Source organism: Cyprinus carpio, chromosome A9, assembly GCF_018340385.1.
Source record: "Cyprinus carpio isolate SPL01 chromosome A9, ASM1834038v1, whole genome shotgun sequence".
Taxonomy (NCBI): domain Eukaryota; kingdom Metazoa; phylum Chordata; class Actinopteri; order Cypriniformes; family Cyprinidae; genus Cyprinus; species Cyprinus carpio.
The window spans coordinates 26,328,819-26,356,493 of NC_056580.1; the positions used below are offsets into that span (position 1 = coordinate 26,328,819).

The 27,675-nt window shown below is 34.0% G+C and overlaps 2 protein-coding genes across 2 annotated transcripts; one reads left to right on the top strand and one right to left on the bottom strand.

The window, feature by feature from the left end:
- Positions 1 to 129: 129 nt before the first annotated feature.
- On the bottom strand, positions 130 to 4,622 carry dhrs9 (dehydrogenase/reductase (SDR family) member 9). Its single transcript, XM_042764286.1, has 5 exons — positions 4,446 to 4,622; positions 2,797 to 3,111; positions 1,958 to 2,216; positions 1,212 to 1,375; positions 130 to 1,094 (listed from the first exon to the last, which is right to left on the bottom strand). Exons 2-5 carry the CDS (start codon positions 3,107 to 3,109, stop codon positions 871 to 873), a joined length of 960 nt encoding a protein of 319 aa, XP_042620220.1. The 5' UTR covers positions 3,110 to 3,111; positions 4,446 to 4,622; the 3' UTR covers positions 130 to 870.
- Positions 3,584 to 26,395, top strand: abcb11a (ATP-binding cassette, sub-family B (MDR/TAP), member 11a). Its single transcript, XM_042764285.1, has 29 exons — positions 3,584 to 3,733; positions 7,729 to 7,832; positions 9,069 to 9,162; positions 9,322 to 9,334; positions 10,105 to 10,159; positions 10,230 to 10,471; positions 11,277 to 11,361; positions 11,609 to 11,742; positions 12,137 to 12,308; positions 13,339 to 13,463; positions 13,638 to 13,812; positions 14,563 to 14,676; positions 14,773 to 14,883; positions 14,969 to 15,094; positions 15,638 to 15,841; positions 16,023 to 16,193; positions 17,077 to 17,278; positions 17,906 to 17,987; positions 18,072 to 18,192; positions 18,269 to 18,433; positions 18,820 to 18,924; positions 19,038 to 19,199; positions 19,948 to 20,151; positions 20,944 to 21,185; positions 21,684 to 21,840; positions 22,763 to 22,960; positions 23,324 to 23,530; positions 24,706 to 24,852; positions 25,563 to 26,395. Exons 3-29 carry the CDS (start codon positions 9,087 to 9,089, stop codon positions 25,761 to 25,763), a joined length of 3,996 nt encoding a protein of 1,331 aa, XP_042620219.1. The 5' UTR covers positions 3,584 to 3,733; positions 7,729 to 7,832; positions 9,069 to 9,086; the 3' UTR covers positions 25,764 to 26,395.
- The last annotated feature ends 1,280 nt before the right edge of the window (positions 26,396 to 27,675 follow it).

The following is a 27,675-nucleotide window of genomic DNA, read 5'->3' on the forward strand; positions in this document are numbered from 1 at the left end:
AAAGTTGAGATATTTCGTAGATAATGAGAGGATATTTATATTGGGAAAAATATAATGCTGTAAAATTAAGGAAAAATATTTCTTTGTGATCTAGAAAATCTCACAGGAAAAATGAAACTCTCACAAACATTTTAAAATTTAGTTTTTATTTATATTCAATATTGTAAAAATGACAATTACAATAAAGTTTTAACTGATTCACATATGGGTCATTCTTGGTTTCATATCAGCGCAATTATCATTTTAACAAGCTGTCACTTAATATTTATCTATTATTAGACACAAACAATTATTTCTATTTCATTCTCCTTGTTCTCTTGTCTTAGCTTAAATATTGTAATTGTACATCTCTTTTGTATCATATATATTTCTTTTTAGTTTCTTTCGTCTATTATGTACTGTACCACGCACCTTACGCAGAAGCTCTGCAATTTCATTGTATTTTGAGTACAATGACAATAAAGCATTCTAATTCTATAATTAGGGTCCTTTTCATGTCCATTATTGATAATTATATTTTTCTAATAATTTTCTTCAGAAATACCATATTTTATCCATTAAGAGAATACATACTAGAATCTCGCACAAATATTTTGTGCACGCTGTTTTTCAGTTTGCTTGAGAATGCCTTCATGTCAATTAAATTACGTTTTTTGCATTTAAAATGAGTGGGCCTTGAGTTCAAAATAATGCCTAAAGATGTTAAAGTCAAGATTCTCTGTATTAAATTTATTTCTACAATCTAAATGCCTTAGAAGAACGGAGTTTAAAAATATTGAGTTGAAATTAAATTTGCATTCAAATAAGAAAATATGGTTTATTCCATCAATATGCTGCATAGGTGCAGCATAGAGAAGTGGCTGTTTATGCTTACAGAACTGAAACTTTTGGCTCAACAGCATTTTTTAAGATGTAAGCATCTGAGATGAAGGTTGGCATGTAGGAGAGAGGCAGCCAGAAGAGCTTGGCATCCCAGCCTGGAGAATATCTGCTACGAGGATGGACCGCAGCCACAGCGTGCTCCATACAGCTCACCACCTTCATCAGATCTGGATCCAATATCTTCTCAATCTTCTCCTTAATCACCAGCTTTGCTGCAAACACAATCATAGGGACATCAGGAATGGATGCTGGCTTTTAGAACTAGTGCTTTTAGAACTAGTTTGGGAGTGTGACCTTTATCTGAAGCAGGTTATTGGATATGAACTCACTTTTGTCTATGAAATCACTGCCATACTCATCCTTGACCTCCTGAGGCAACCTTTTCCATAATCTCTGCAAATGACTCTCATAGATAGTGGGGTCAGAAATGCTTGTTTTGAAGAATCCAGGTTCAATGCATAAAACCTTCACTCCAAACGGTGCCATGTTCCTCCTGGAGAACAGAGACACATTAAAACACTAAAACTGCCAGATTAAAAAAAAAAAATGATTCTGGAACTATTGTTGGTTTAGTGGTAAATTTCAACTTACACATGAAAATATTTCCAGTTTGTTTTATTACTGTTAAACTATAATATATATATATATATATATATATATATATATATATATATATATATATATATATATATATATATATATATATATACACATATTATATGGAAACACATCAATGAAAATTTGAAATTTGAGATGTTTGCAACAAACTGTAATAAGTTTAAGTTCAAGTACTAAAATTACTAAACCTAAAATAAAAAAATAAAGTTATACAGAAATATAAAAACAAAAATAAATACATTAAAAGCATATACTGTAGCAAAATTACTCAACTTTATGAGTGAAACTGAAAATATACAAATAAAAGCTGATCCAAAATATTAATAAATACTACAATAGTATATAAATAATACTGAAATTACATCTTTTTTTTAGGACAGGATTTTTTCCACTTCCTTTTGCTGTAAATGCGATTTTGAGACTTTTCAAAAAAGATTTGGTTACTGGACATACTGACCTCAGACTGTCATTAAAAGCCTCTACTCCATACTTAGTAATGCAGTACGCTCCTCCCACAGTACTAATCCTTCCGAACACACTGGCCACATTGACCACTCTGCCCTTGGCTTTCTTAATGAGCGGCAACACGCTCAGAGTGATGGCAACAACCCCGATCAGATTGACATCGATCATTTGTTTGAAGTCCTCAGTTTCCAGCCAGTCATTGGGAGCAGTTGGGAAAGAGATCCCAGCGTTGTTGACCACGGCCCACAGACCTACAAACACACACAACGAAATAAAACCATTTTGAATTAAAGCATTTATTTTGACTATTTATATATATATATACGTGTGTGTATTTATGTAAACCTAAATATCCATTTTTTTTTTTTTATCGAGAACTAAACTAAAATTAACTGACAAATAATAAGACTTAATGATGGCATTTTCTTTAATAGCCTACTGGTTATTAATATCATCTAAGGTTTCTGGAAATACCCCATATAATGTGCATTACTACACACATGTATTGTGTATAGGATAACATGCATTAATGATCAAATGTCCAATTAATGTATGATCAATTAAATGAATTTCTTTACATTTTTAAATGTTACTTTTTAAATCAAATCTTGCACTAAATTTTTAAAGGCATCCATTTAAAATCAGGAATTAATATAAAAATGCATTCTTGATTTCTTAAAATCGTGAAATAGTATTATAGTTTAAAATAACTGTTTTCTATTGTAATATATTTTATAATGCAATTAATTCCTGTGATGCAAAGCTGAATTTTGGGAGCCATTACTCCAGTCTTCAGCGTCAAATGATCTTTCAGAAGTTTCTGTGACTTACCCTTCTCTCCCACCAGGGTTTTAATGGTTTCTGCGGCTTTTTTGATGCTATAATTATCGGTCACATCCAAATGCAGCGTTGTGAGTTTGTCAGAGCAGCACTTCTTCAGCTCAACTTCTCCCTTCTCCGTGTAGCAGCCAGCGATGACACGGAAACCCTTTGTGTCCAGGTGTTTGGCCAGGAGATTCCCAAAACCTGTGTCGCAGCCCGTGATGTACACAGACTTCTCAGATTTATTGGGAACTCGTCCCAGTTCTCTGAACCACCGATACACATAGAACAAGACTATGAGAACTACAACGTACAGGAACATTTCTGCAAAAGAAAATTAATTTGTTTTCATAAGAAAAGATGATCCAGATTCATGCAAACTCCCCCAAAATCAACAACAGCAACAACACCAACAACAAAAAGAGATATGAAAGAGAGAGCATGTGGTCAAAGCTCCACTTATAAAATACACAACCTAGTGAACCATCAACTTTTTGGCTTATGATTGTAGACCACTGCAAAGAGTATGAAGAAAAAATACATATTAATATACTAAAATTAAAAAATACATTAATATAATATACATATATTAAAACAAATATGAATACCAGTATACAGTATAAAAAGGGAATAATAATAATGTTTGTCTGTTTCTTTATCTTTTAATATTGGATAACTGTACAAGTAAATGTCGTGTGATTGTGAAACACATAGTAGCCACTTTCCAAACCGTGAATGAATCGTTCGTTTGAATCGGATCTCGTCAAAGAATCAGTTGAACCGGTTCACACAAACCGATTTAAAGGATTCATTGACGAATCGGGCTGAATCAGTCGCCGCGATTCTGGAGTCAACAATTCATTGAACCGTAACATAACCGAAATAAAAATGAATAAGTAAAGAAGTGAACTTGTGGATGGAAACAATGTAAAACAACTGATGGAAAGTAAGTAAACATTTCTCAAATAAAACGTGCTGCAGTGTTTGCAACTTGATTGTTTGACAGTTTTATCAACACACACACACACACACACACATACACACTTGGTTTTATAAAATGTAATTTAATTATAACGTCCAAAAATGTGTAGTTGTTCGAAAGGAGTGCGTGCAGCGTTGTTTATTGTAAAAGGTTTGAAAGGAAATGAATCTTGGCTGCAACAGATTAAACTGGGGGCACATTAAATTGCAGTAGCCTAAATATTATAATATCGTAGTATCAAGATTTACTTTAATTTATTATATTCGTTTAGCTTTAAAAGGTTTTTAGAACACGCGAAATCGGATGTTCTGGATCACGTGATTGCGTTCGAAGTAACAGAACCGCGGAATCTAATTTGAACCGGCTCTGTCAAAATGAGCTGTTTGAAAGAACCGATTCCCGGAAAAGATTCGGTCGGACTTCACATCAGTAAAATGGGGAGTGTAAACCTCAACAATAGTGAACTTTTTTCCACTGTACTGTTGCGTACTTGGAACGCATGAAAGAAAGAAAAAGTGCCTAGTGCCTTTGTTAGAAACCGCGTGATCAGTAGTCGAAACTGTCCTGATAAAACTCTTGCAAACAGCATGCATTTAACGTTACTAAACACAGGAATTTGCTCACTTGACCCTTTCTGCAAAACTGACTCTACAAACCGCTCGAATAGGCTACTTACCGTCGCTTTCTCTAAGATATCTGTTTCTAGAAACTGGTCAGGCGTCTCAGTAGTTTGGGCATGTGCTTGTTCTTCTTTTAGGCTGTGCAATGCATACTGGAAGGATGCCGGTTAACTGAAGCGTCTGCTATTATGTAATAGTTGCCCCGTGTTGTTCCTGCAAGGGGCGCTGGGTGATCACAAAGGACAGTCCCCTTTTGAGACGCATTGAGATTCCTCATAGATTTAAGTTTGGCAGCTGGTAGAATGGGAACCTTGGGAAGGTCGGATAAAACACCAGAGATAAACTTCTCCAGCATTTTTCTTGCAATTCCAATGAAGCTTGGACTGATGGATGGTGACGTTGGAGATGATGTTGGTATAGTTTAGATGTTTTTTCTATACAATAAAAACCCCAGACACATATTATTTACAAAAGGCTTAATGCACCACCTTTTGAAATGTATTATTATTATTATTTCTCATTTTTTGCAATTAATTTACATTTAATAATTTAACTCATACATACAATAATAATAAAAAAAAATTAAAAAAAAAACAAATCACAGATTTAATGCAAAAAGACTTAATGCATCACCTTTTGAAATTTATTATTATTTCGCATTTTTTGCAATTAATTTACATTTAATAATTTAATTCATACATACAATAATAAAGAAAAATAATAAAAAATCACAAATTTAATGCAAAAAAAAAAGAGGTTTAATGAAAATATTTTAGAGGTTTAAAAAAGTAGAAAATGCAGTCTAGGTCTAAAAAGGTATATAGTCACAGTCCTAAGTAGGGATATTATTTATATTTTATTATAGTATTAATTAATATTTTGAAAGTCAAATTAGCTTTTCATTGTTATATTTTCAGTTTCCATTGTAATTTTTTAGTCGTTTTTTTTATAGTTGGCTTTAATTTATTTCATAAAATTTTATATTTTTATTTTATTTCAGTTTCAAGGCAGCATTTCTAATTTTCATTTTATTATTCATCTAAAGTTTATTTTGTTTTATTTCATTTTCATTATAGTTAACTAAAATATTCTGTAATCGTTTTACCTTTAATTTACCATAGCAACACTGGTCCTTGGAAACAGATCAAACACAGCTTCCTGTGTTTGTGAATCTATAAACAGTACATCCCTGAACACAGGAAGCGAGCTCAGACTTCTTTGAATCGGTACTGAGCAGGAATCACTTGTGTTATTATAAATCCTGTGGCTATAACTGCTCAGGGCTGCTAGGACCCATTGGTGGATAAAGAGACGGAGCAGAGACATAAAATTGAGTGTTAAAATTAAGTGAGTTGTATTTTAATTAACTAAAGTTAACAAAGATTATTAAATACTGTAGCCAGCCCAGTGTATTGCTCACTGATAGTGATGGGACCTTATTGTAAAGTGTTACCAGAAGGTCTTTTAAATCCACTCAAATCCATTATCATGTAAATATCTTAACGTCAAGGATTGATATACTGTATGATGTACAAATTACTTAGAGTTGCATGATGCAACTTTATGGCAGATTATTACAAACAATGACACCACCCTTTTATCATTTAACTGTACAAAACTGATTAATAAGTGATAAGTGATTTATCGCAGGTCAGAAAATACAGTGCAGTTATTCACCGTTCGGTCACTGACCTACTGTAATTTTACACAATTTCCCACATGACGGTACATGTGAGAGTGTGTTTTCTTTTTTGACAGCATTTAATTCTTTTGTTAACTTATGTAAAATTTTGTCACACACTAATATTAGAGTTTCCAGCATAAATATATGTTTCCAAATATATCAAAGCTGTTTTATGCGTGTTTTGCATGCTTTTGTAAGGCTGTAATTTGCTGACAAATGCATGCATGCCATATTTGTTGCTTAACATGATTTTAAGGCCTGAAAAATTAAATTTTTGTTTTTCAGTTAGTAATTTCAGTAGATTGTACACTGTTGCATCTATTATTCTGGCATTTCTCTTATGCATGAAAATCAAATGTTTAGTATAAATTTAGATCCTTCAGAGGTTTTGTAAATGTTCTGTTTTGATAAGGATTGACGTAGGATGTACCCTCAGCGTCATACATTTTATCAGCATCATAAATTTGGCTGTTATGAAGGCTCCCAAAACATCAATAAAAATAGTAATATTACAGGGAAAAAACTCTTATCTGTTTGCTATTTTGTCAAAACTCGGTCAAAGCATTTCGCTTATTTCTATATCCATGTGATAAATGATCCACTTTAAAGCTAATACATCTGTCTTTGTAATGTATTAGACAATGCAATATCTAATAATGTAATGCAATGCAATGCAATGCACTGGACTCAGATAGTGGCGATACATAGGAGATTTGTTATCCATTATTAATCATTTAAATTGTTTTTGAGTTGACAGCCACCAGAAGGGCTGAACGACCGCTGGTCTATTAAACTATTACCTATTAAATTATCACCTTCATACATGATGCATTTATTAAATCAGTCCAAATGCAATAGTACACTGGAAAAATTTAGTGTAGAAAATTGCAAAGAAATGACTATTAGTAACACACTGAGTTAGATGTGAAATGTTGAAGTAGAAAGACTGGAAATAGTACACCAGTTATCTTTATTTTATTTACAGATTCGTGAAAGTAAAAAATTACAGTGATTTTTTTACAGTGTACATTGAAAAAAACAATTTTACTTAAAAAAATGCTAGTAAATTTCAAAAACAATTGTAAAGAAATGGCAAGTAACACATTCAATCAATTGAATTAGGAAATAAACTGAAATAGTATTTTCTTGTAAGACAAACTCTAATCATCATTGTTTTATTTACAGCTTTGAAAAATCTACAGTGTACATAAGGGGGGACATTATTTAAAATAACTTTGACTAATTTAATTATAATTATGGCACCTTTATCCAATGGTACATTATAGACCTTGTTTCTAACAAAAAAAAAAAAAAAAAAAAAAAAAGATGTATTATAAATTAATAAGGAAGACAGATCTGTCTGTCTCTCTGTTTACTGTATCATCATACCCAATATTGCAAGCCCAACTTTATAGGCTTGTCTTAATAAACTAACAACCCAACGGTCATTCAACCCAATTTATTACTGATGTCCACGAGATGACGTTAATAATCCGCAGTAAACCTCAATGTGATTTGATAAGTGATAAATAAATGTGATCAATATCATGAACTCATTAACTCCTTTTACACTATTTTGAATCTCTATTTAGCGTAGAGAACAGACAGTGCACACATTGACCTTGTCAGACTGTGATTAGGTAATGTCTTATCAGTCTAATAAAGGGGAAGATAGTGGTGAAGGTGTGGAAAGACTGCACTGATAGACGAGCCCCTCTGACTTGAGACAAATGCCACTGAGAGCAGCTCCTCACAACAGGTATGAATCAGTCCTTCTCGCTTTTTCTATTACAAAAAAGACTAACAATTATTACACTGTGTAATGATTTGATTGAGTAGTGTAACTGGTGCTCATTTGAAATGTTATTTATGACCCTGGACCACAAAACCAGTCATAATGGTCCATTTTTCGAAATTGAGATTTATGCATCGTCTGAAACCTGAATAAATAAGCTTTCCATTGATGTATGGTTATGTTAGGATAGGACAATATTTGGCCGAGATACAATTATTTGAAAATCTGGAATGTGAGGGTGCAAAAAAATGAAAATATTGAGAAAATCACCTTTGTAGTTGTCCAAATGAAGTTCTTAGCAATGCATATTACTAATCAAAAATTAAGGTTTGATATATTTACGGTAGGAAATTTACAAAATATCTTCATGGAACATGATCTTTACTTAATGGCTATTGCTAAAAGTATACCCAAGAGACTTAAGACTGGTTTTGTGGTCCAGGGTCACAAATTAAGATGATTTGGAAATGAGATCTTTCTGATATCTCAATCGTTTCACCTACACTGTAAAAAATGATTTTTCAAACTTGTACATAAAACAAAGATTATTTCAGTCTTTCTACTTCCAAATTGTCATGTTTAATTAAATGTGTTACCTGCCATTTTTGTAATTATTAGTGAAATTTTCTAGCAATACCGTTATTTTGTTCTCAGATTTATTTTCTCCCAAAGCAAAGATGTCACTAATCATACTGTACATGTGTCTCCAAGAGTTTAAGTAGATCTCGGTTATGTTTTATACTGCTCTCTGACTCCAAAGTTTGAAATCTCAAGTTGGAGATTTTTAATTATGAACATATTTCTTATCAAACTATCAAATTCTCCCAAAACAAAATGAAATGAGCTGCTATTGACATTATTTGCCCTGTAATCTACAGTAACTGGCTCATTTGGGTGTTTTTATTCATTTTGTATTTATTTTGTCCATGCACTAATGGTTTTTTATTTATTCTTTTAATATTTCATCAGACATAATCATGTGAGAAGAACAGTTTAGGATTCTTAATATTCAGTAGCTATGACAAAACAGCATTTGGTCTTATCTGTAGTCATTAAACAAAGACAATAAGACAATAAACGTTTACCTATTATTATTAACCTGGAGCTTCATGTTGATTATTTAACAGATATGTGTGATTTGATGCCGTTGGGAAGTTAAAACTGGCTAAACAGATCTTTTTCTGTAAAACTACATTTCAGATGCAACCAGACTGAAAAATGAAGAAGAATAAAAGTGAAAACTCTCCTGGGGACAGTGCAGATAAAACCACAAAATCATACAAAGCTGATGATGGTATGAACTGTAGTGTGCTGTGTTTAATTTTGAAAGCATTTCTTTTTTTTTTTTTTTTGAAACACTCACAATTACATTACGACATACTGTAATAGTTAAGAAAAACTATTTCATGTTTTACTATGTGCAAATAATTCCTTCTCTTTTCTTACAACACAGATGCTGACCTCAAGTGAGTTTTTTTCTCTTTCTATATGCATGATATGGCAAAAATGGCACAGAAAGTGATACATATGACCCGGATGTCCAAAATACAAGGACAAAAAAAATGAGCTGAAATACATTTCTTAAAAGAATAGTTTTTAATTCAGAAATGAAAATTTGCTTAAAATTGACTCACCTTCAGGCATTTTAAGATGTAGATGAGTTTGGTTAATATGGAAAGCTATATACAACTTGGATAATTTGAGGCTGAATACATTTTCACATTTTCATTTTAAGGTGAACTGTTCCTATAATATTTTATTATAGTCTAGTGATGGGTTTAGTGCTTTGGTAGACAGTGTAGTGACTGCAAGGAATCAAATATTTGTAGTCTCACAGTTGTTGGTGAATGTGTAGATAATATGAAGTGAATATGAAAACTACTAACTAAAACTACTGTATTTCGTTGCCTTGTGCCCACATGTGCAATGACAATAAAGTTGAATCTAATCTAACAAAAACTAAAATGAAAAAACTAAAAACACTTCCAGTAACTCCAAAACTACTGTTGACAATATAACAATGTGATTGGGCATAACATTTTATTTACATTATTGCTTGTCCAGATACTTGATGTAGGTTTGATTTACAATTACCAGCAATGATTCTTCGGATGGTTGTTGATTCAGTTGCCATAAATGAACTGTGTAGATGTATATAGTTGGCCTCATAAAAGTACTGCTCATAAAAATCTACCTAAACTGCAATTAAGTGTCTAAATTCTGTCTGTGTTTGAAGGAATGGCAGTGACAAAACAAAAGAGAAAGCGCTGACCGTTGGATTCTTTCAGCTGGTAAGCATCTCAATGTGATTCTGCTACTCAGATTGATTTCTTTCTTAATTTTTCTCTGGTCTCTGTCCAGTTCCGCTTTGCCACATGGAAGGAGGTCCTGATGATGGTGGTGGGAGGCGTGTGCTCTCTGGTCCACGGCGCCGCGTCTCCTCTCATGCTGCTGGTGTATGGCATGATGACCAACACCTTCGTGGACTATGAGCTTGAGGTGCAGGAACTGGCCGACCCGAACAAAACCTGTATTAATAACACCATCACCTGGCTGGACGGGACTGTGGCCGAGCGGCCGGACAACAGCACCACGTACTGTGGGTGAGTGAAGATGTTCGGGATGCCGTTCAACACATATAAACAATTCTGTCCTTATAACTTAAGATGAAATCTGCAACCTCAGCAGCCTCTCATTCAAAGTGCAAGAGACTGTTTCCATCAAAGAAATTCATTAGATGTTTTTTTTCTGAAATTTCTTGGGAGAAATATCTGACACAACTGACCCTTTGCAAAGACCCGCCACCCTTAGCTACTGTTGCTACGTCGGACAAGCCACGCCACACATCAATTTCTAGCTCAATGAAAAATACATGGCGGAGCAAAGAGGAAACTGAAATGGGCAGACAGACAAGATGTGTATATATATATATATATATATATATATATATATATATATATATATATATATATATATATAATTTCAATATTATTATTATATTATTATTATTATTAATATATATATATATATATATATATATATATATATATATATATATATTAATAATAATAATAATAATAATAACAATAACAATAAAAAGAATATATATATATATATATATATATATATATATATATATATATATAATATTTTCTTTTATTTGTATTTAGATTTTTTTATTATTTACATAAATATATTTAGATTTTTATATTAAATAAATATTTATTACTTTGAAGGATTTATTATTTTTTTTATTTATTTACTTTCCTTTTTTCAACAAGTTTAATAGCCAAAAGGGTTTCGGGGAAATAACTGGAGGATTGGTTCAAACATTGTAAAATGTGTAGCTTTGCAGTTTGCAGTTCCAGTTGCATATTTTAAATGTTCTTGCTCTGTCCCTCTCTACAGGGTGGATATTGAGGCTGAAATGACCAAGTTTGCGTTGTACTATGTTGGAATTGGAGTTGGAGTCCTTATTCTGAGTTACTTTCAGGTACACAAGAAAGTTTGTTCTCGTCTTCTTTGAAACTCTTTACTGTAATGGCCATCCAGACGAACGTACTTGAAAGAAGTGGTGCAATATTAATGTCTGTCTAGTATCAGAGATGCAGTCAGAGGAAACATACACATCCTTCATTTTTTAATCTCAGTAGTGCTCCAGATCTGCCGGAGACAGAGGCATTATTATGCCTGAACCTCAAGAAGTCGTGTTTTCAAACAAAGATTCACTCTGGTTTCAGATCGCTCTCTGGGTTTCTGCTGCCGCCAGACAGATCCAGCGCATCAGGAAAATGTACTTCAGGAAGATAATGCGTATGGAGATCGGCTGGTTTGACTGCAACTCCATCGGGGAGCTGAACACGAGGATATCTGAGTAATATATTTAAGTGTTTACGTTGCACTATTGTTAGCTTTGTTCATGAATCTGTCATTAGTGGTGTAAAATATTAAACTTTGCATTGACAAATCAAAATGTGCATTTTGAAGAGTGATCAGATTTTTGGGGGGGTGGGCAATAAATAATCCATTAAGTACACTGTAAAAAATTACTTTTTGAAGTTGATTATTGGAGAATGTTTTACGAGAATTTTTACGAGGTTTCCTAATTCAAAAGTTCACTTTAAATTCAATGTTACTTGCATTTATTTTATTTATTTTTTATTTTTTGTAATCATTAGTGAAATTTACTAGCAGTTTCTGAGTCCTATAAAAATCCTATACCATTTTTTTTTTTCAGTATAATAAAATCTATTTTATTTTCCATGTAGTGACATCAACAAAATCAACAACGCTATAGCAGACCAGGTATCAATCTTCATCGAGAGGATCTCAACGTTCATATTTGGCTTCATGGTGGGATTCATCGGCGGATGGAAGCTGACGCTGGTGGTGATAGCAGTGAGTCCTCTCATAGGACTGGCTGCAGGACTCATGGCGATGGTTGGTGTCACTATAAACAGTTTAATATGAAGGAGATGAACCACTTGTAGAATGTAATGTAATGCACAAATGTAAATGTAGAAACATGAATAAGAGAAATCTCATGCATGATTTAAAGGAACAGTTCACCCGAAAATGATGAAAATGTACTCACCTTCTAGCCATCCAAGATGTAGATGAGTTTGTTTCTTCATCAGAACAGATTTGGATAGGTTTAGCATGCCATCACTTGGTGACCAATGGATCCTCTGCAGTGAATGGGTGCCGTCAGAATGAGAGTCTAAACAGCTGATAAAAACATCACAATAATTCATAAGTAATCCACACCACTCCAGTCCAACAGTTAAGATGTGGTGAAGCAAAAAGCTTTGTGTTTGTAAGAAACAAATCCATTAAGGCATTTTTAACTTGCTTCCTCTATCTGTAATATTTCTCCATTGAAATAAAAAAAAATGGTCTCATCTGAATCAGGAGAGGAATATGCACAGATCAAGCACTGTTCACAGGCTAAAACAGGCCTAAACAGTTCTACACAAATATGTTGATGGATTTTGATGTGAGAGGACAATAGAGGATGGACCTTTTCACTGGAGGAAGCATTTGTTTGGATTTTTATGGATTATGGACTCTAGACTATTTTAGCTGGAAGCAATAGTTTGAAGTTAAAATGCCTTGATGGATTTGTTTATTACAAACATTCAACTTCATAAGATGTTAACTGATGGACTGGAGTGGTGGGGATTACTTGTGGATTATTGTGATGTTTTTATCAGCTGTTTGGACTCTCATTCTGACGGCACCCATTCACTGCAGAGCATCCATTGGTGAGCAAGTGATGCAATGCTAAACTTATCCAAATCTGTTTTTATATCTTAGATGGCCTGAATGTGAGTACATTTTCAGCAAATTCAAATTTTTCGGTGAATTACTCCTTTAAAATGCTGTGTTTCATCATTCAATCATCCAATCAAGATTTTTCCATATTTAAGAGTGTTGTAAAACATGTAAGTGTATATTTTTCTATGTGAAGTCTGTGGCGAGGCTGACGGGTCGTGAGTTGAAGGCCTACGCTAAAGCAGGAGCAGTGGCTGATGAAGTCCTTTCCTCCCTCAGAACGGTGGCTGCTTTTGGAGGAGAGCACAAAGAGGCAGAGAGGTACAGCATGCCCTCTTTATCTGTCAATGCAATCCTATTTACTTTTGGAAATTTAAAGAGAAATCACTGAACTTTCAGCCATCTGGAATTATGTGGATTGTGAAACGTGGGCATTGTGGAAGTAAGGGGCTGAAAAAGTAAGAGGGATGTTGGTGTCAATTTTTATTATTACAGGTATGACAGGAACCTTGTGGAGGCCCAGGCGTGGGGAATTAAGAAGGGAGCGATCATTGGTGTGTTTCAGGGTTACCTTTGGTGCATCATATTCCTGTGTTACGCTCTGGCTTTCTGGTACGGCTCAAAACTGGTCATAGAAACCAAGGAGCTCACGCCCGGTGGCCTCGTTCAGGTACAACGCCCAAGTGCGGACACAAAAGGAGATTTTATTTTATTTTATTTTATTTTATTTTATTTTATTTTATTTTATTTTATTTTATTTTATTTTATTTTATTTTATTTTATTTTATTGACTGGACAATTTTATTTATGAATACTTTTCTTACTTATTTTTACTTCTTTTATTTCCTACTTTTTATTGTTGTTTTTATTTCCTACCCATCTTTTATGATTATTTTAATTGCCTTTATGTATAGCACTTTGAATTCCCATTATTATTATTATTAAAAATTGTGCTACAACATATAAATAAACATGCAACTGGAAACATTATGTAAAATGATAAAAGTCCCAAAAACTGATTTATTTTATTTTATTTTATTTTGTTTTATTTTATTTTATTTTATTTATGTTTTTTTTATTCCTATGTTTGAGTTTATTTTTTTATTTTATGATCCATCAGTTTTTGGGACTTTTATCATTTTACATAATGTTTCCAGTTGCATGTTTATTTATATGTTGTAGCAAATTTTTTACATAATGGGAATTCAAAGTGCTATACATAAAGGCAATTAAAAATAATCATAAAAGATAGGTAGGAAATAAAAATAACAATAAAAAGTAGGAAATAAAAGAAGTAAAAATAAGTAAGAAAAGTATTCATAAATAAAATTGTCCAGTCAGTAAGATGCAACAGAGTGCCCAGTCAGTGAGTTTTTTCAATAATTTTATTGTATTTTATAATGTTTTTTGTTCTCTTCAGGTGTTCTTTGGTGTTCTTATGGGTGCCATGAATCTGGGCCAGGCCTCTCCTTGTCTTGAGGCCTTTGCCTCTGGTCGGGCCGCAGCCAAGAGTATATTTGACACTATTGACAGGGTGAGAATAACACAAACAGTTCTCACAAAATCAATGAATTTCATTCTTTCAGCTTCAGGGACAGATTAATGACTGTCACATCCTGTTCCCATACAGGAACCAGAAATCGATTGCTTCTCAGAAGAAGGTCATACGTTAGACAAAGTTAAAGGTGACATCGAATTCCACAACGTTCACTTCAACTATCCCTCCCGTCCCGAAGTGAAAGTGGGTTATGGTTTTTAACATGCATAATTTAATCTAATGTTAGCTTTTTTCTATCCAATATTGACTGACCATATCTTGTGTTCAGATATTAGATGATTTGAATGTTGTGGTTAAAGCTGGCGAGACGACTGCATTCGTTGGACCCAGTGGATCAGGAAAGAGCACAACAATCCAACTCATTCAGAGGTTCTACGACCCAAAAGAAGGAATGGTACAGTAGTTCAAACCAGAATTATTTTAGTATTATTTATACTGTTAAAGTGCTTATTAATATTTTGAATTAGCTTTTGTTTTCACATTTTCATTTTTCATTTTTATATTTCATGTAAATTTAATTTTGTTATGTGCTTTTGTCATTTGTATTCATTTTTTTTTTTTTTTTTTTTTTTTTTAGCTTTATTTTTATTACTTAGTGATTATTTTAGGACTTCTACTTTAAATTTTATGTAAGTAAGGACTTTTCTTTAAATTTTCTTTGAATATATTTTATAATATTTTAGCTTAATTTGAATGTCAGAAGTTTTTTTTTTTTTATAGTTTTATTTTTTAGTTAACAATAACAACACTGGTTCAGATTTGTTAAACAATTTCATAGCACATCAGTTATTTCCAACAATCACTCAATAAAGGAAAAATAAATACGTCTTTTATTTATTAAAAATACCTTCCTTGAATAAACACTAGTTTTAAACAGTGAAATCTAATACCAAATGTCTGATCTGGTGTTGAAAATTTAAATTATTTTCATTTTTAGGTCACCCTGGATGGTCATGACATCAGAAGTCTAAATATCCAGTGGTTGCGTTCCCTTATTGGCATAGTGGAACAAGAGCCTGTTCTGTTCGCCACCACGATCGCAGAGAACATCCGATACGGCCGTCCTGGAGTCACCATGGAGGAGATTATAGAAGCCGCCAAACAGGCCAATGCTTACAACTTCATCATGGATCTTCCTCAGGTGATAGCTACTGTATAAGATCAGTACATGCATTACCTCACTGATAAATTGATAAAGTAACAGAGGAAGTTTTTTCAAATAAAAATATTCTTAATTAAATTATATTTTTATAATTTTGCATATATTCAGTTTACATATCGAACGAAATAAATTGTATGACACTGTATGTCATGTCATGCAGAAATTTGACACGTTGGTGGGTGAAGGTGGGGGTCAGATGAGTGGAGGGCAGAAACAAAGGATCGCCATTGCTCGAGCGCTGGTCAGGAATCCCAGAATCCTCCTGTTAGACATGGCCACATCAGCGCTGGATAACGAGAGTGAGGCTATAGTGCAGGAAGCCTTGGACAAGGTGAGTTTTACAACATCCATTAACTAAGATCAAAATGTAACTTCTCCTAGAGTTTTCAAGCTTCGTCCATCAGTTTGGCACAGTCCCTCATCCTCTCCTTACTTTCTAAATTATATCTTTTCTAACTGACCAGATTAATGGTTTTTCCATAGCTGACAGGATCGATTCTATATATCTAGCAACAGCCTAGAAACCATGTAGCAACCATTTAGATGACCTTAAAAAGCACCCAGCAACACCCTATCAACCACTTGGAACATCTTAAGTGCCCAGCAGCTTCCTAGCAACCTCTTAGAATACTTTAATCGCCCAGCAACACCCTATCAACCACACAGCAACCTTTTAGGACTCCTTAAGGGTCCAGCAACAAATGAGAACACCTTAAGCACCCAGCTACACCCCGGCAACCACTTAGAACACCTTAGTAAGCGCCCAACAACACCCTAGCAACCACCTGACAGCCACTTAGGATGCTTGAGGAGCCCAGCAACTTCCTAGCAACCACTCAGAACACCTTAAGCATCCAGCAACACCTTAGTGACCACCCATCAAGCATTTAGAACAGCTTAACAAGCACCCAGCAACACCCCTGGCAACTCCCTAGCAGCCATTTAACACCTTGGCAACAATCCAGAACACCATAGCAGCCACACAGCTGCCCATGCATTCATAACTATATAAGATGTAAAGAAACCTTGGACTTTGAGACTGTTTTTTCTTGACAGACTTTCCTTTTCCAGTTATAATTAATTTTAGTATCCTATAATTTAATGTTGCATGTTGTACTGAATTAAGAAACTTGTAAGCAAATGCAGGTTTATTCAAGAAAGAGATATTTCCATATATTTATTGTTGCACACACTCATTCAATGACATTTTTCAGGCTCGACAGGGAAGAACGACTATCAGCATCGCACACCGTCTGTCCACCATCCGTAACGCTGATGTACTTGTGGGCTTTGAGCATGGACGTGCTGTAGAGAGAGGCACACACAGCCAGTTACTGGACAGAAAGGGAGTTTACTTTACCCTTGTCACACTCCAGAATCAAGGAAAGGATACAGACAGTGATAAACCAGAGAGCAGTGAGTATGGGGACTTTTGGAAGTCAATTCCACAAGTCCAAGTTTGCATATTGCTTCACCCAAGAATTAACATTAATGTCACTGGATACAAAAGCAGAATTTTGCATTATTTCAACAGTGAATTTCCATGCATTATTAGCTATGTGTCCATCCATGTATTTTTATGTGAATTAAAAAAAAATAACACTGGATTGTATGGAAACCCATTTCTGCCACTGAATAAAAATAAAAAGGTAATTGCGACTTTTTTTTTATCTTTGACATTTTTTTCCACAGAATTGTGTGATATAAAATTATGAAGTTTTTTTTTCTCAAAAAAGTCAGTCTTATTTATAACTCTCAGTTGCGAGTTTATCTCATAATTCTGAGAAAGAAGTCTGAATTGCAAGATATGAACTTGAAAAAGTCAGAATTACTTAGCAGTAGTTACTACATCTGTCAAGGACAATAACACAAAAACATAAAAACAGTCCGCATTACTTGTACATTGCACTATGTTCTTCTAAAGCGATGCAATAAAATGAAGGTGCATGGAGATAGTTTTAAATGACATGAGGCTGAATGACTTTGTGTACATTTTTGGGTGAACCGTTTCTTTAAACACTAACATGATACTGAATCACACAGCTCCTGAGACAAACTTTACAGAGGAGGATGGATTTGAGAAAGTAAGGAGCTTCAGCAGAGGAAGTTATGAGAGCGCCTTAAGGTACATAAACATTATGACATTTAATATTATCTTGAGAGGAGTGTTGGAATGTTCTCTTTTTAAATTAAAATGCCTTTCTTACAGGCGTTCTTTGAGGCAGCGCACACATTCTCAGATGTCAAACAACATCCCGGATGCCATATCTGGAAAATTCGAAATCCACTCAGACCAATTTGAAATAGAGGAAGAAGAAACAAACAACACGGTCTGGAACGGAATACAGTTGAATACAGTATTTCTGCTTTCTATATTTACCTAAAGTTCCCTATCTTGTCTTGCAGAAAAGCAAGGGTGAGGATAAGGAGGTCATTGAAGCGGCTCCTGTGGCACGAATCCTGAAGTATAACCGTCCTGAGTGGCCGTATATGCTGCTGGGCTCTTTAGGTGCTGCTATTAATGGATCTGTCAACCCCATCTATGCTCTTTTATTCAGTGAAATCCTTGGGGTGAGACACACACACACGAACATGAGATACAGTACAATCTGTTTAGTGTTGTTTGCTAAGGCAATTCTGTCTTTTATTATTATTTATCCCCAACCCTAAGGATTAAACTTTGATGTGTACCTTGTTGAAAGGGTTTCGAATAAAATGCAGAATCCCATTAGTTGGCAACCGTATAAACATTGCCTGCGCTATTCATAGTTTTCTCATGATATCACACATCGCATACACACAATGTTTTTATGGTTCTAGTTTTATAATAACCCATGCTAGGCAGGTTTTGCATGAGCAAACACCACTTATCTTTAGTGTGTGTATGATCTGTTATTAAGTGTATTCTGTTATTAAACACCGGAATGGAGTTTAACAATATCATGGTTGCTTTTCAGACATTCTCCATTCAAGACCTGGATGAACAAAGGAGGCAGATAAATGGGATTTGTATTTTGTTTGTCAGCATAGGAGTCATGAGCTTCTTTTCACAGTTCTTACAGGTATTCCCACAGTTCCTTGGTGAGGTTTTGTATACCTACATTTTGTCCTTTTTCCATCAGAAGTGTGTGTTATTGCAGCAGATCACTGATAGTGCGATATATGTTTATTGCAGGGCTACTCTTTTGCCAAATCAGGAGAGCTGTTGACTCGCAGGCTGAGGAAGGTTGCATTTCAGGCAATGTTGAAGCAAGAGATCGGCTGGTTCGACAACCCCTTTAACAGTCCTGGTGCTCTGACTACCAGACTAGCCACTGATGCCTCCATGGTGCAGGGGGTGAGTGACAAAAGAAAATACAATAATAGCAAAAAATGTTGCAAAGCTGGAGAAAACACTCATTTCATATGCAAAGGGGTATTTCTTGAAGCAAAAAAAACAGACATTGAAAAAGGATATAAAAACACAGTTTTGACTGAAAGATTGTGGCACACAGAAACTTTACATAAAAGAAGATCATTTGCAGCAGAGAGAGGATAGAAAATGGATATAAAACAAACTTTGATTGATTTTGGCACATAGAAACATTACTAATATTATAAGTGGACTTTAGGGTGAAGAATTACATTAAAAAAGTTTCATATGCCCCTTTAAGATTTGCAGGAAAATATAATACTAACAAAAAATGTTGCAAAAAATCATATGCAAATAGGGTGTTTTTTTTTAAAGGTGCAGCAGCGAAAAACAGACCATTTAAATCTAAGGATCAGAGAGAGCAAAGAAAATGGATATATATAAATAAGCTGTGACTGAATATGGCACACAGAAACTTTACTAACATTATAATCAGACCTTTTTTGGGGGGGTGGAGGTGCATAAAATTACATAAAAAGTTTCATATGCCTCTTTAGAACGAGAAAATTCAATAATAACAAAAATTATAATAATATAATTATAGAATAAAAATTATAAAAAAATATATTTTAGTGGACCTTGGATAAACTACATTATAAAAAATATTTAAGATATACATAATTGATATGGTTAAGTGTGTGTTTGATTTTGTTTAATGTGCTCTTCACCAAAGGCTACAGGCTCACAGATTGGCATGATCGTGAATTCTCTGACCAACATCGGTGCTTCCTTCATAATTGCGTATTACTTCAGCTGGAAACTGAGTCTAGTGGTCACCTGCTTCCTTCCTCTCATCGGCCTGTCTGGAGTTTTTCAGGCTAAAATGCTGACAGGATTTGCTAATGAGGATAAAAATGCACTGGAGGCTGCTGGACAGGTATAGTGAAAGTCATGTTAAATAAGGTCTGATTCATTTATTTAAATGCATCATCCATGCTTTCACTGAGGCAGCAAATACACATGCAACAAATGCAACCAGTGTAGTCAGATTTGTGAATGAATCACCACTTCCTTTGTAATTAATCGGTCAGAAAGTCTCATTAATCAGCCTCAAAGTCATAATAATTGGTTTGAATCCACTACTTACTAATCAATCATGATGTTATTTATTTTTTATTTTTGTCATACTCACTCAGTTATTAATTTGATTGACTGAAGTCATTAATTTCATCATATCCAATTCTAAATCAGTCAGTTGTGTTATGTGTACTTTTGTACTGTTTTAGTATGGTTAAGTATTTAGTATTGTGAAATATGTACATTTGGAGTTTTGTTGCAGTAAATAGTACTTAAGTTTAAGACAAACATGATATGTTAAATGGTATTGTTTTAATGTAGCATTGAATAGAAACAATTATATTGATATACCTCAAAATTACTAAAAGAATTAAGGAATTTTCAGCTTTACATAACATGAATAAATTATATTTTAAAATGAATTAAAATAGAAATTGTAATAATATTTCACAATATTACTGTATTTTTGATCAAATAAATGCAGCCTTGGTGAGCAGAAGAGAATTCTTTTAAAAAACATCTTGTCGAACCCAAACTTTTGTGTCCTGCATGTTTTGCTCTGTCCTATTTCATAAACGAGAATACTACCCAATGAAAGTATCATTATTTTTGTTATGCATATGAGTGTAAATTGTGCTCTCTGTTCATACAGGTGTCCAGTGAAGCTCTGAGCAACATCAGGACCATCGCCGGTTTAGCCAAAGAGAAACACTTTGTGTCTCAATATGAAGAGCAGCTACAAACACCATATAAAGGGGCAAAGAAAAAAGCTCATGTTTATGGGATCTGTTTTGCATTCGCCCAGTGTGTCATTTTCATGGCCTTCGCTGCCTCTTTTAGATACGGTGGCTATCTGGTCAGTAATGAGGGGCTTCCATACATGATGGTATTCAGGTTAGTGCTTAGTACAGTTTTTTTTTTGTCACCCCGCAAAGATTGTGGCTTAATTAACATACTCATTAAAATGAAAGTCTGTATTAATGCATGTAAATGCATGCAGTAAAAAAAGTGAAAGTGAAATGACTTACAGCCAAGTATTGTGACCCATACTCAGAATTCATGCTCTGCATTTAACCCATCCAAAGTGCACACACACAGCAGTGAACACACACACACCGTGAACACACACCCGGTGCAGTGGGCAGCCATTTATGCTGCGGTGCCCGGGGAGCAGTTTGGGGTTCGGTGCCTTGCTCAAGGGCACCTCAGTCGTGGTATTGCCGACCCGAGACTCAAACCCACAACCTTAGGGATAGGAGTCAAACTCTCTAACCACTAGCCCACAACTTGCCCACAATGAGTTATGAGTTAGCATGAGTTAGAGGGAATTGTTTGAACAGATCAAGTAATTAGTGTCCTTAATAGATGCTGATGTGTGTGTTTATTTCCCAGAGTGATTTCAGCTCTGGTGACCAGTGCCACTGCACTTGGCAGAGCTTCATCTTTCACACCAGACTACGCCAAGGCCAAGATTGCTGCTGCACAACTTTTTAAACTGTTGGACAGGGTTCCCAAAATTAGTATGAGCAATACAGAAGGACAAAGTTGGGTAAGAGAGCATATGTTTTTTCCTCCCAGCTGTTAACTTCCGTCATTTTCCTAACTTCATACGCCCTCGAAACCCAACAGGTCAAGGTTTGGCTAGTTAGCATGGCTGGTAGAACTACACCATTCTGTGGGCAACATCTTTCTCCATTGATGGCCATTCATAATTAGCTGAAAATTTGTGAATTTGAATGTGCAAACTGATCAAAAGAAAGAGTTTCTGATGGCTGGTTGTCTGAATTTATTTATTTATTATTGTTATTATTATTATTATTATCATTATTACATAGTCTACTTCTGGTCATAGTAAGAGACAGGTGTTTATTATTATTATTTATTATTATTATTTTATTATTTATATTGTTTTATATTTCATGTTTTATTTTCTATTTTGTTTATTTTTCCTAATTACCTATTTCAGTGATTTTTTTTTGTTGTTGTAATTTTCTGCATATTATAAAAGTAAATGCTTACAGTCGGTTTTTATTTTACTTTATTTTATTTTCTATTTCATATTTTATTTTAATTTATATTTTACTTCATAATATTTTTATTTTTTTTATTTTTTAAAAGTAACTTCATTTTTCAATTTTTTTATTTTTATTTTTATGTTAATATTAATAGTTATTTTGTTTCATTTTCCCCATTACCTATTTCAATGCCATTTGTCAGGTGGTAGGGACATATAATGCATGTTATTGCCCAAAAGAGATGCTTACAGACACCATCAAAGTATTTTGTGACCTTTAGTACATGTCTGTTCTCTGTGACATAGTCTGCATGCTAGTGTACACCTAAAAGTTGCCAATATTAACTTTTAGTAGATATACTTAAAAATGTCTTTATCGAGCGGGTAACAACAAAAATATTGATGAGTCCACTTTTCTGCCTTATAAAATATAATGTTCTCTTCTATGCTGTTACAGGATGACTTTAAAGGCCAAATAGAATTCAAAGGGTGCAGGTTCACGTATCCCAGCAGGCCAGACATCCAGGTTTTGAGGGGGCTGGAGGTGTCAGTACATCCAGGACAGACTCTTGCTTTTGTGGGCAGCAGCGGCTGTGGGAAGAGCACCAGCGTTCAACTGCTGGAGCGATTCTACGACCCCGATGAAGGACAAGTGGTATGAAAGCACATTTATTGGATAATTACATAAATGCAGTTAGCAGATGCTTTTAACCAAAGCAGAACAAAAGCAATTTGTCACAGAGCCAACAGTATTAGAAATCTTAATGCATATTTAATTTGCTCGGAAATTGCTTGAATCTGAAGGCATTGCATTATTGCAAGAATTATTACCAGATAGATTTTAAAAGATTCACAATGTAATCTAGTTGAAAATAATCATGTCATTTTGCCAAAAACACACAAAACTGCAGTAATTAGATGCTATTAAAATATCTCTTAATACAACTCAGAAGATGATGAAGGATTGTAAAATCTTTGAATGTGACACAGACCATGACTTTCGGTTATTGCCCTATAGCTGATCGATGGACGTCCATCTGTGAGCATCAGCGTGCCCTTCCTGAGGTCTCAGATTGGCATCGTATCCCAGGAGCCAGTGCTGTTCGACTGCAGTATCGCTGAGAATATCCAGTATGGCGATAATTCTCGTACCGTGAGCATGAAGGAGATTGTAGAGGCTGCTAAGAAGGCCTATCTGCACGATTTTGTGATGACACTACCTGATGTAAGTTATGCATTCCTTTTATTCATGACTGACAATTTGGATTTAGAGATATCAAATTTAAATACGGCTTGAAGTCAACATTTTTTTTGTCCATTTTATGTCTGTAATCGAATGTATTTACAAGTAAAGTAGGTTATTATACACACACACACACACACACACACACACACACACAGGGGTGCACACTACTGCTCATAGTGTGACTCATTATATATAACTATAAAAATAAAATTATTAATAATTGTGATAATTGCATTGTTGCACTTTATTTTGTATTAATTAAATAATAAACAAAATAATAGAGTGTGATAATACTGTTATATATTAAAATAAAAAGTGAGTATTTAAAAAAATACAATTATTTTATAGTACACTTGAAAACACAACTGTAACATTTACATTTTTGTCTTTTATTTAATTTTTATTTTTATATGAATTTACATCATTGTCAAACCTAAAATCAGCCGGTTTTTATTTTGTCTGGTTGCCGGTAAGTAAGAATATGCGCTGCTGGTTGTAGTCTTGCCAAGTGAAGCGCGTCAGTGAATTAAATGAGTTTTGCTTTTTGCTGTGAAACCGGCATATATATATATTCTAACTTCATGTACCAGTCGAGCAGCTGCCATTGATAGAAATGGTAAATGGCTGGAGCAATTACCTTTTGATAAATGATTATGAACACAAACATTTTGAATAACAAGCACTGTGAATCGTGCACAATAAGACCATGAATATGCATTAAGAAAATATACAATGCCTGCCACTAATACGCAGCTTTGGTAAATATGAGCAAAGGTGGCTGTGGAAATAAATCTGCATGGTTTATCCTTTATCCCAGATTCATGTTGCTGCTTCTCCTTTTCAGTTCACCCCTCTTATTTTCTATAGGGTTCAGATCAGAGAACTGGGACGGCCATGGCAGAAGCTTCATTTTGTGCTCAGTGACTCATTTTTGTGTTGATTTTAATGTGTTTGTTTTTGGATCATTGTTCTGATGGAAGATACACCATACACCATAATTTAGTTTTTTACTAAAATTATGCTAAAATGTGAATATCAAATATAATACAAAACATAAAACACACATGCAAACTTTTTTGTTTAGATTTTCAATAAACCGTTCTATTTATTTTAAAAAAAGAAGATTTTTTTTTTATTATTGTTGTGTTTTTCAGAAATATGAAACTCAGGTCGGTGCTCAAGGCTCTCAGCTGTCCCGCGGTCAGAAACAGCGCATAGCGATAGCAAGGGCCATCGTCAGAAATCCTAAAATCCTGCTGCTGGATGAGGCCACGTCTGCTCTCGATACTGAGAGTGAGAAGGTAAAACTATATCCATGTGTGAATGCACTGATTTTATAGTCTGACTGTCATTTGCCACCAGCCAAATTTCACACTTTCTCAGGAGTGTCTGAGTAGTAACTGATTATATGAAATCTGAATTGCATAATCAAATTCCAAAAATTAAATACTTGTCATTAGATATTGTGTTTTAAAATACTCATAATCAGACTACAGTTACTTTTTATTGACTACTTAATATTCATAACATAGCTGTAAGTTATTCATAATTCATTGATTCTCCCTTATTTTTATATTTTACATTTTCAGAATTGCACACACAACAAGTGTTTTAAGTTGATTTTTTATTTTAAAAATATAATTAAAAATAACATATTTTTAAGATTTAATTAGGTAATAGCTTTTTAATGTTTCACGAACCCCCTACAGTTCCTGACATAATGTAATGTTTAATGCACTTCATGTTGTGGATAACAAAGAATGGAATACATTTTTTCTCTTTGTATATTTATATCAATATGGTACAAGATTCTATTCAAATTAATTGGTAAATTTTTCCTGACCACTGTTATCATATGTGTAATGTTATAGGTCACATTACTGACTACAATTTATTAACTTTTCATCGTGTAAATTGTATTCTAGAATGGACCACAATTTGCAAGAATCTATTCAGCAGTGTATTTTTGAATACTTTAATGCACAAAATGTGTTTAATTTTCAATCTTCAGGTTGTTCAAGCAGCTCTGGATGAGGCCCGTCAGGGACGCACGTGTATCGTCATTGCTCACAGGCTTTCCACCATTCAGACTGCTGACATCATCGCTGTGATGTCACAGGGCGTGGTCATCGAGAAAGGGACCCATGAGGAGCTCATGGCCAGGAAAGCAGCATACTACAAACTTGTCACCACAGGGGCCCCTATTAGTTAAAAATTATATAGCGTTTGGACAAGCAGGCAGTCCTATCTCAAACTCACGCCATTACTTGAGCAATCATTGCTTTGTCTGGCTTACTTGGGCCGTTCAAACAGATTACATCTCATTACATTTGGTGATGGAATCATTTAACTATTGTTGAGGTGTTTTTTATTGATTTGTATTTATTAAATGGATGTTTATTATGTCTAGACAATATCCTCTATGTGTTTGATTTATACTAAGACAGACCTGGATGACCTGGATTTTGTTTGTTGTTTATAAGAAACTGAGTGCAAATGTAGTGTATCAAAATGTGTAACATGCATACATTTGATTTGTACTAAAAGGTTGTAGAGATTCGTCTTATTGTAGCAGCTGCAGATATGGTGTCCTTGAACTATAGTGGTAATAGTGCAGGACTGATAACATGTTCAAAATCACTGATACCTTCATGCTCAGTCATTGTCATTGTGCCATGTGTGATCTGGTTTTCATGTCTCACTTATTGTCATTCAAAAAGTCCTTTAAAAATGTATGTAATTTAAACATATTTGTCACTATTAATTTTGTCTACAGTGAAAAAAAAAAAAGAGAAAAAAAGAGGATGGTTATGAATAAACTGTGCTCATTTAGTTAAGTAACAATAGTATGGTATTAAGTTTCTTCTTGCATGTTGATTTGTTCCACAGGCCTAAGGGGGCATAAAGTTATTGTAAAGGGATTTGTAAAAAAGATAATAATAAAAGTATTGGAAATATCAACTTAAAATGTTTGACATTACCTTTCTGAAAGAAAACAGCTTGAACCAGCCTACTAAGGTTTGTCGGTCTTGCAAGTTGGCGCTCAGCTGGTTTAAGTTGTCAACCAATTAGTCTCCCAAGACTGACCAGCTCAAAACTGCTTAAATCACTGTCCCACAGATCATTCTGACCAGGCTAGAGTTGGGTTGGTTTTTCTTTCAACAGGGTTTCTGTAAAACAGGAAAAATAAAATGTAAACAATACATTAGATGACTACAAAACAGCCTGATATGAAAATGTAAATGGCTGTATATTGTGTTTTAATTTTAATATACAGCATCAAAAACTAGATTTAAAGAGTAAAAAAAACAAACAAAAAAAACACTCTACACTAATGTTGATGAAATCCCTTTCTGGTGCACTGAAAATAACAGTCTTAATTCCAGCTATTTAGCAACAAAATAGTCTGGCTACTCCTGCATTTATATGACAATAACTGATATATATTCTTTTAGCTCTTCTTAAACCACATTTGTATTCCACAACACTTTTCTTTTTCCATCAAAAGGAGGTGTTGTACATACGGAAAATTTCACTGCTAGTAATCAACAGAACCAAAACAATCAGTTCGGTCATTCTTACAAGCTGCCATCTCAGCTTGGTAGCTTTTCTTTAAAAAAAAAAAAAGTATACATTTCCATTATCTAATTGTTTTATCTAAAGTAGGGCTTGTTACACTACAAGAAAAATATACTGGTCCAGCCCAGTATATTATTCTTTAATAATTTTTTAATGCAATTCTTCACACATGCAAGGGCTAAATATCCACCCTATTACATTTTCATCTCAATAAGTGTTTTGAATGCACAGTTATTGTAATATTTACATTTTCTAAGAGCTATAATGAAACTAAATGTTCATAAACAGGCATTATATTGAAAAAAGTTGTTATATTTCAAGGCACAGTGTAATTTCAACACATTTCTTTTAGAATAAAAAGAACTTTCAATGGAATTTTTGCCCCGTTATAAATTATTTCATTTTACCATTTCATTTCCTACAAAAAACCACAACGATATGCATAAATTTTTTTTAACTTATTTTATTAACCAAAAAAAACAAAAACAAAAAAACAAAAAACAAAACAAGAGGTAACACTGTGGACAGGACAAAACAGGGTGGAC

Bases quoted from the DNA above. Each gene is read 5' to 3' on its own strand.
- dhrs9 (XM_042764286.1), bottom strand. From the start codon at position 3,109: ATGTTCCTGTACGTTGTAGTTCTCATAGTCTTGTTCTATGTGTATCGG. The intron at 2,217-2,796 runs GTAAGTCACAGA...GTGTGTTTGTAG, and splicing joins AACCCTGGTGGGAGAGAAGG to GTCTGTGGGCCGTGGTCAAC. The intron at 1,095-1,211 runs GTGAGTTCATAT...TTGTGTTTGCAG, and splicing joins CAGTGATTTCATAGACAAAA to CAAAGCTGGTGATTAAGGAG.
- abcb11a (XM_042764285.1), top strand. From the start codon at position 9,087: ATGAAGAAGAATAAAAGTGAAAACTCTCCTGGGGACAGTGCAGATAAA. The intron at 14,677-14,772 runs GTGAGAATAACA...GTTCCCATACAG, and splicing joins TATTTGACACTATTGACAGG to GAACCAGAAATCGATTGCTT. The intron at 21,841-22,762 runs GTAAGAGAGCAT...ATGCTGTTACAG, and splicing joins ATACAGAAGGACAAAGTTGG to GATGACTTTAAAGGCCAAAT.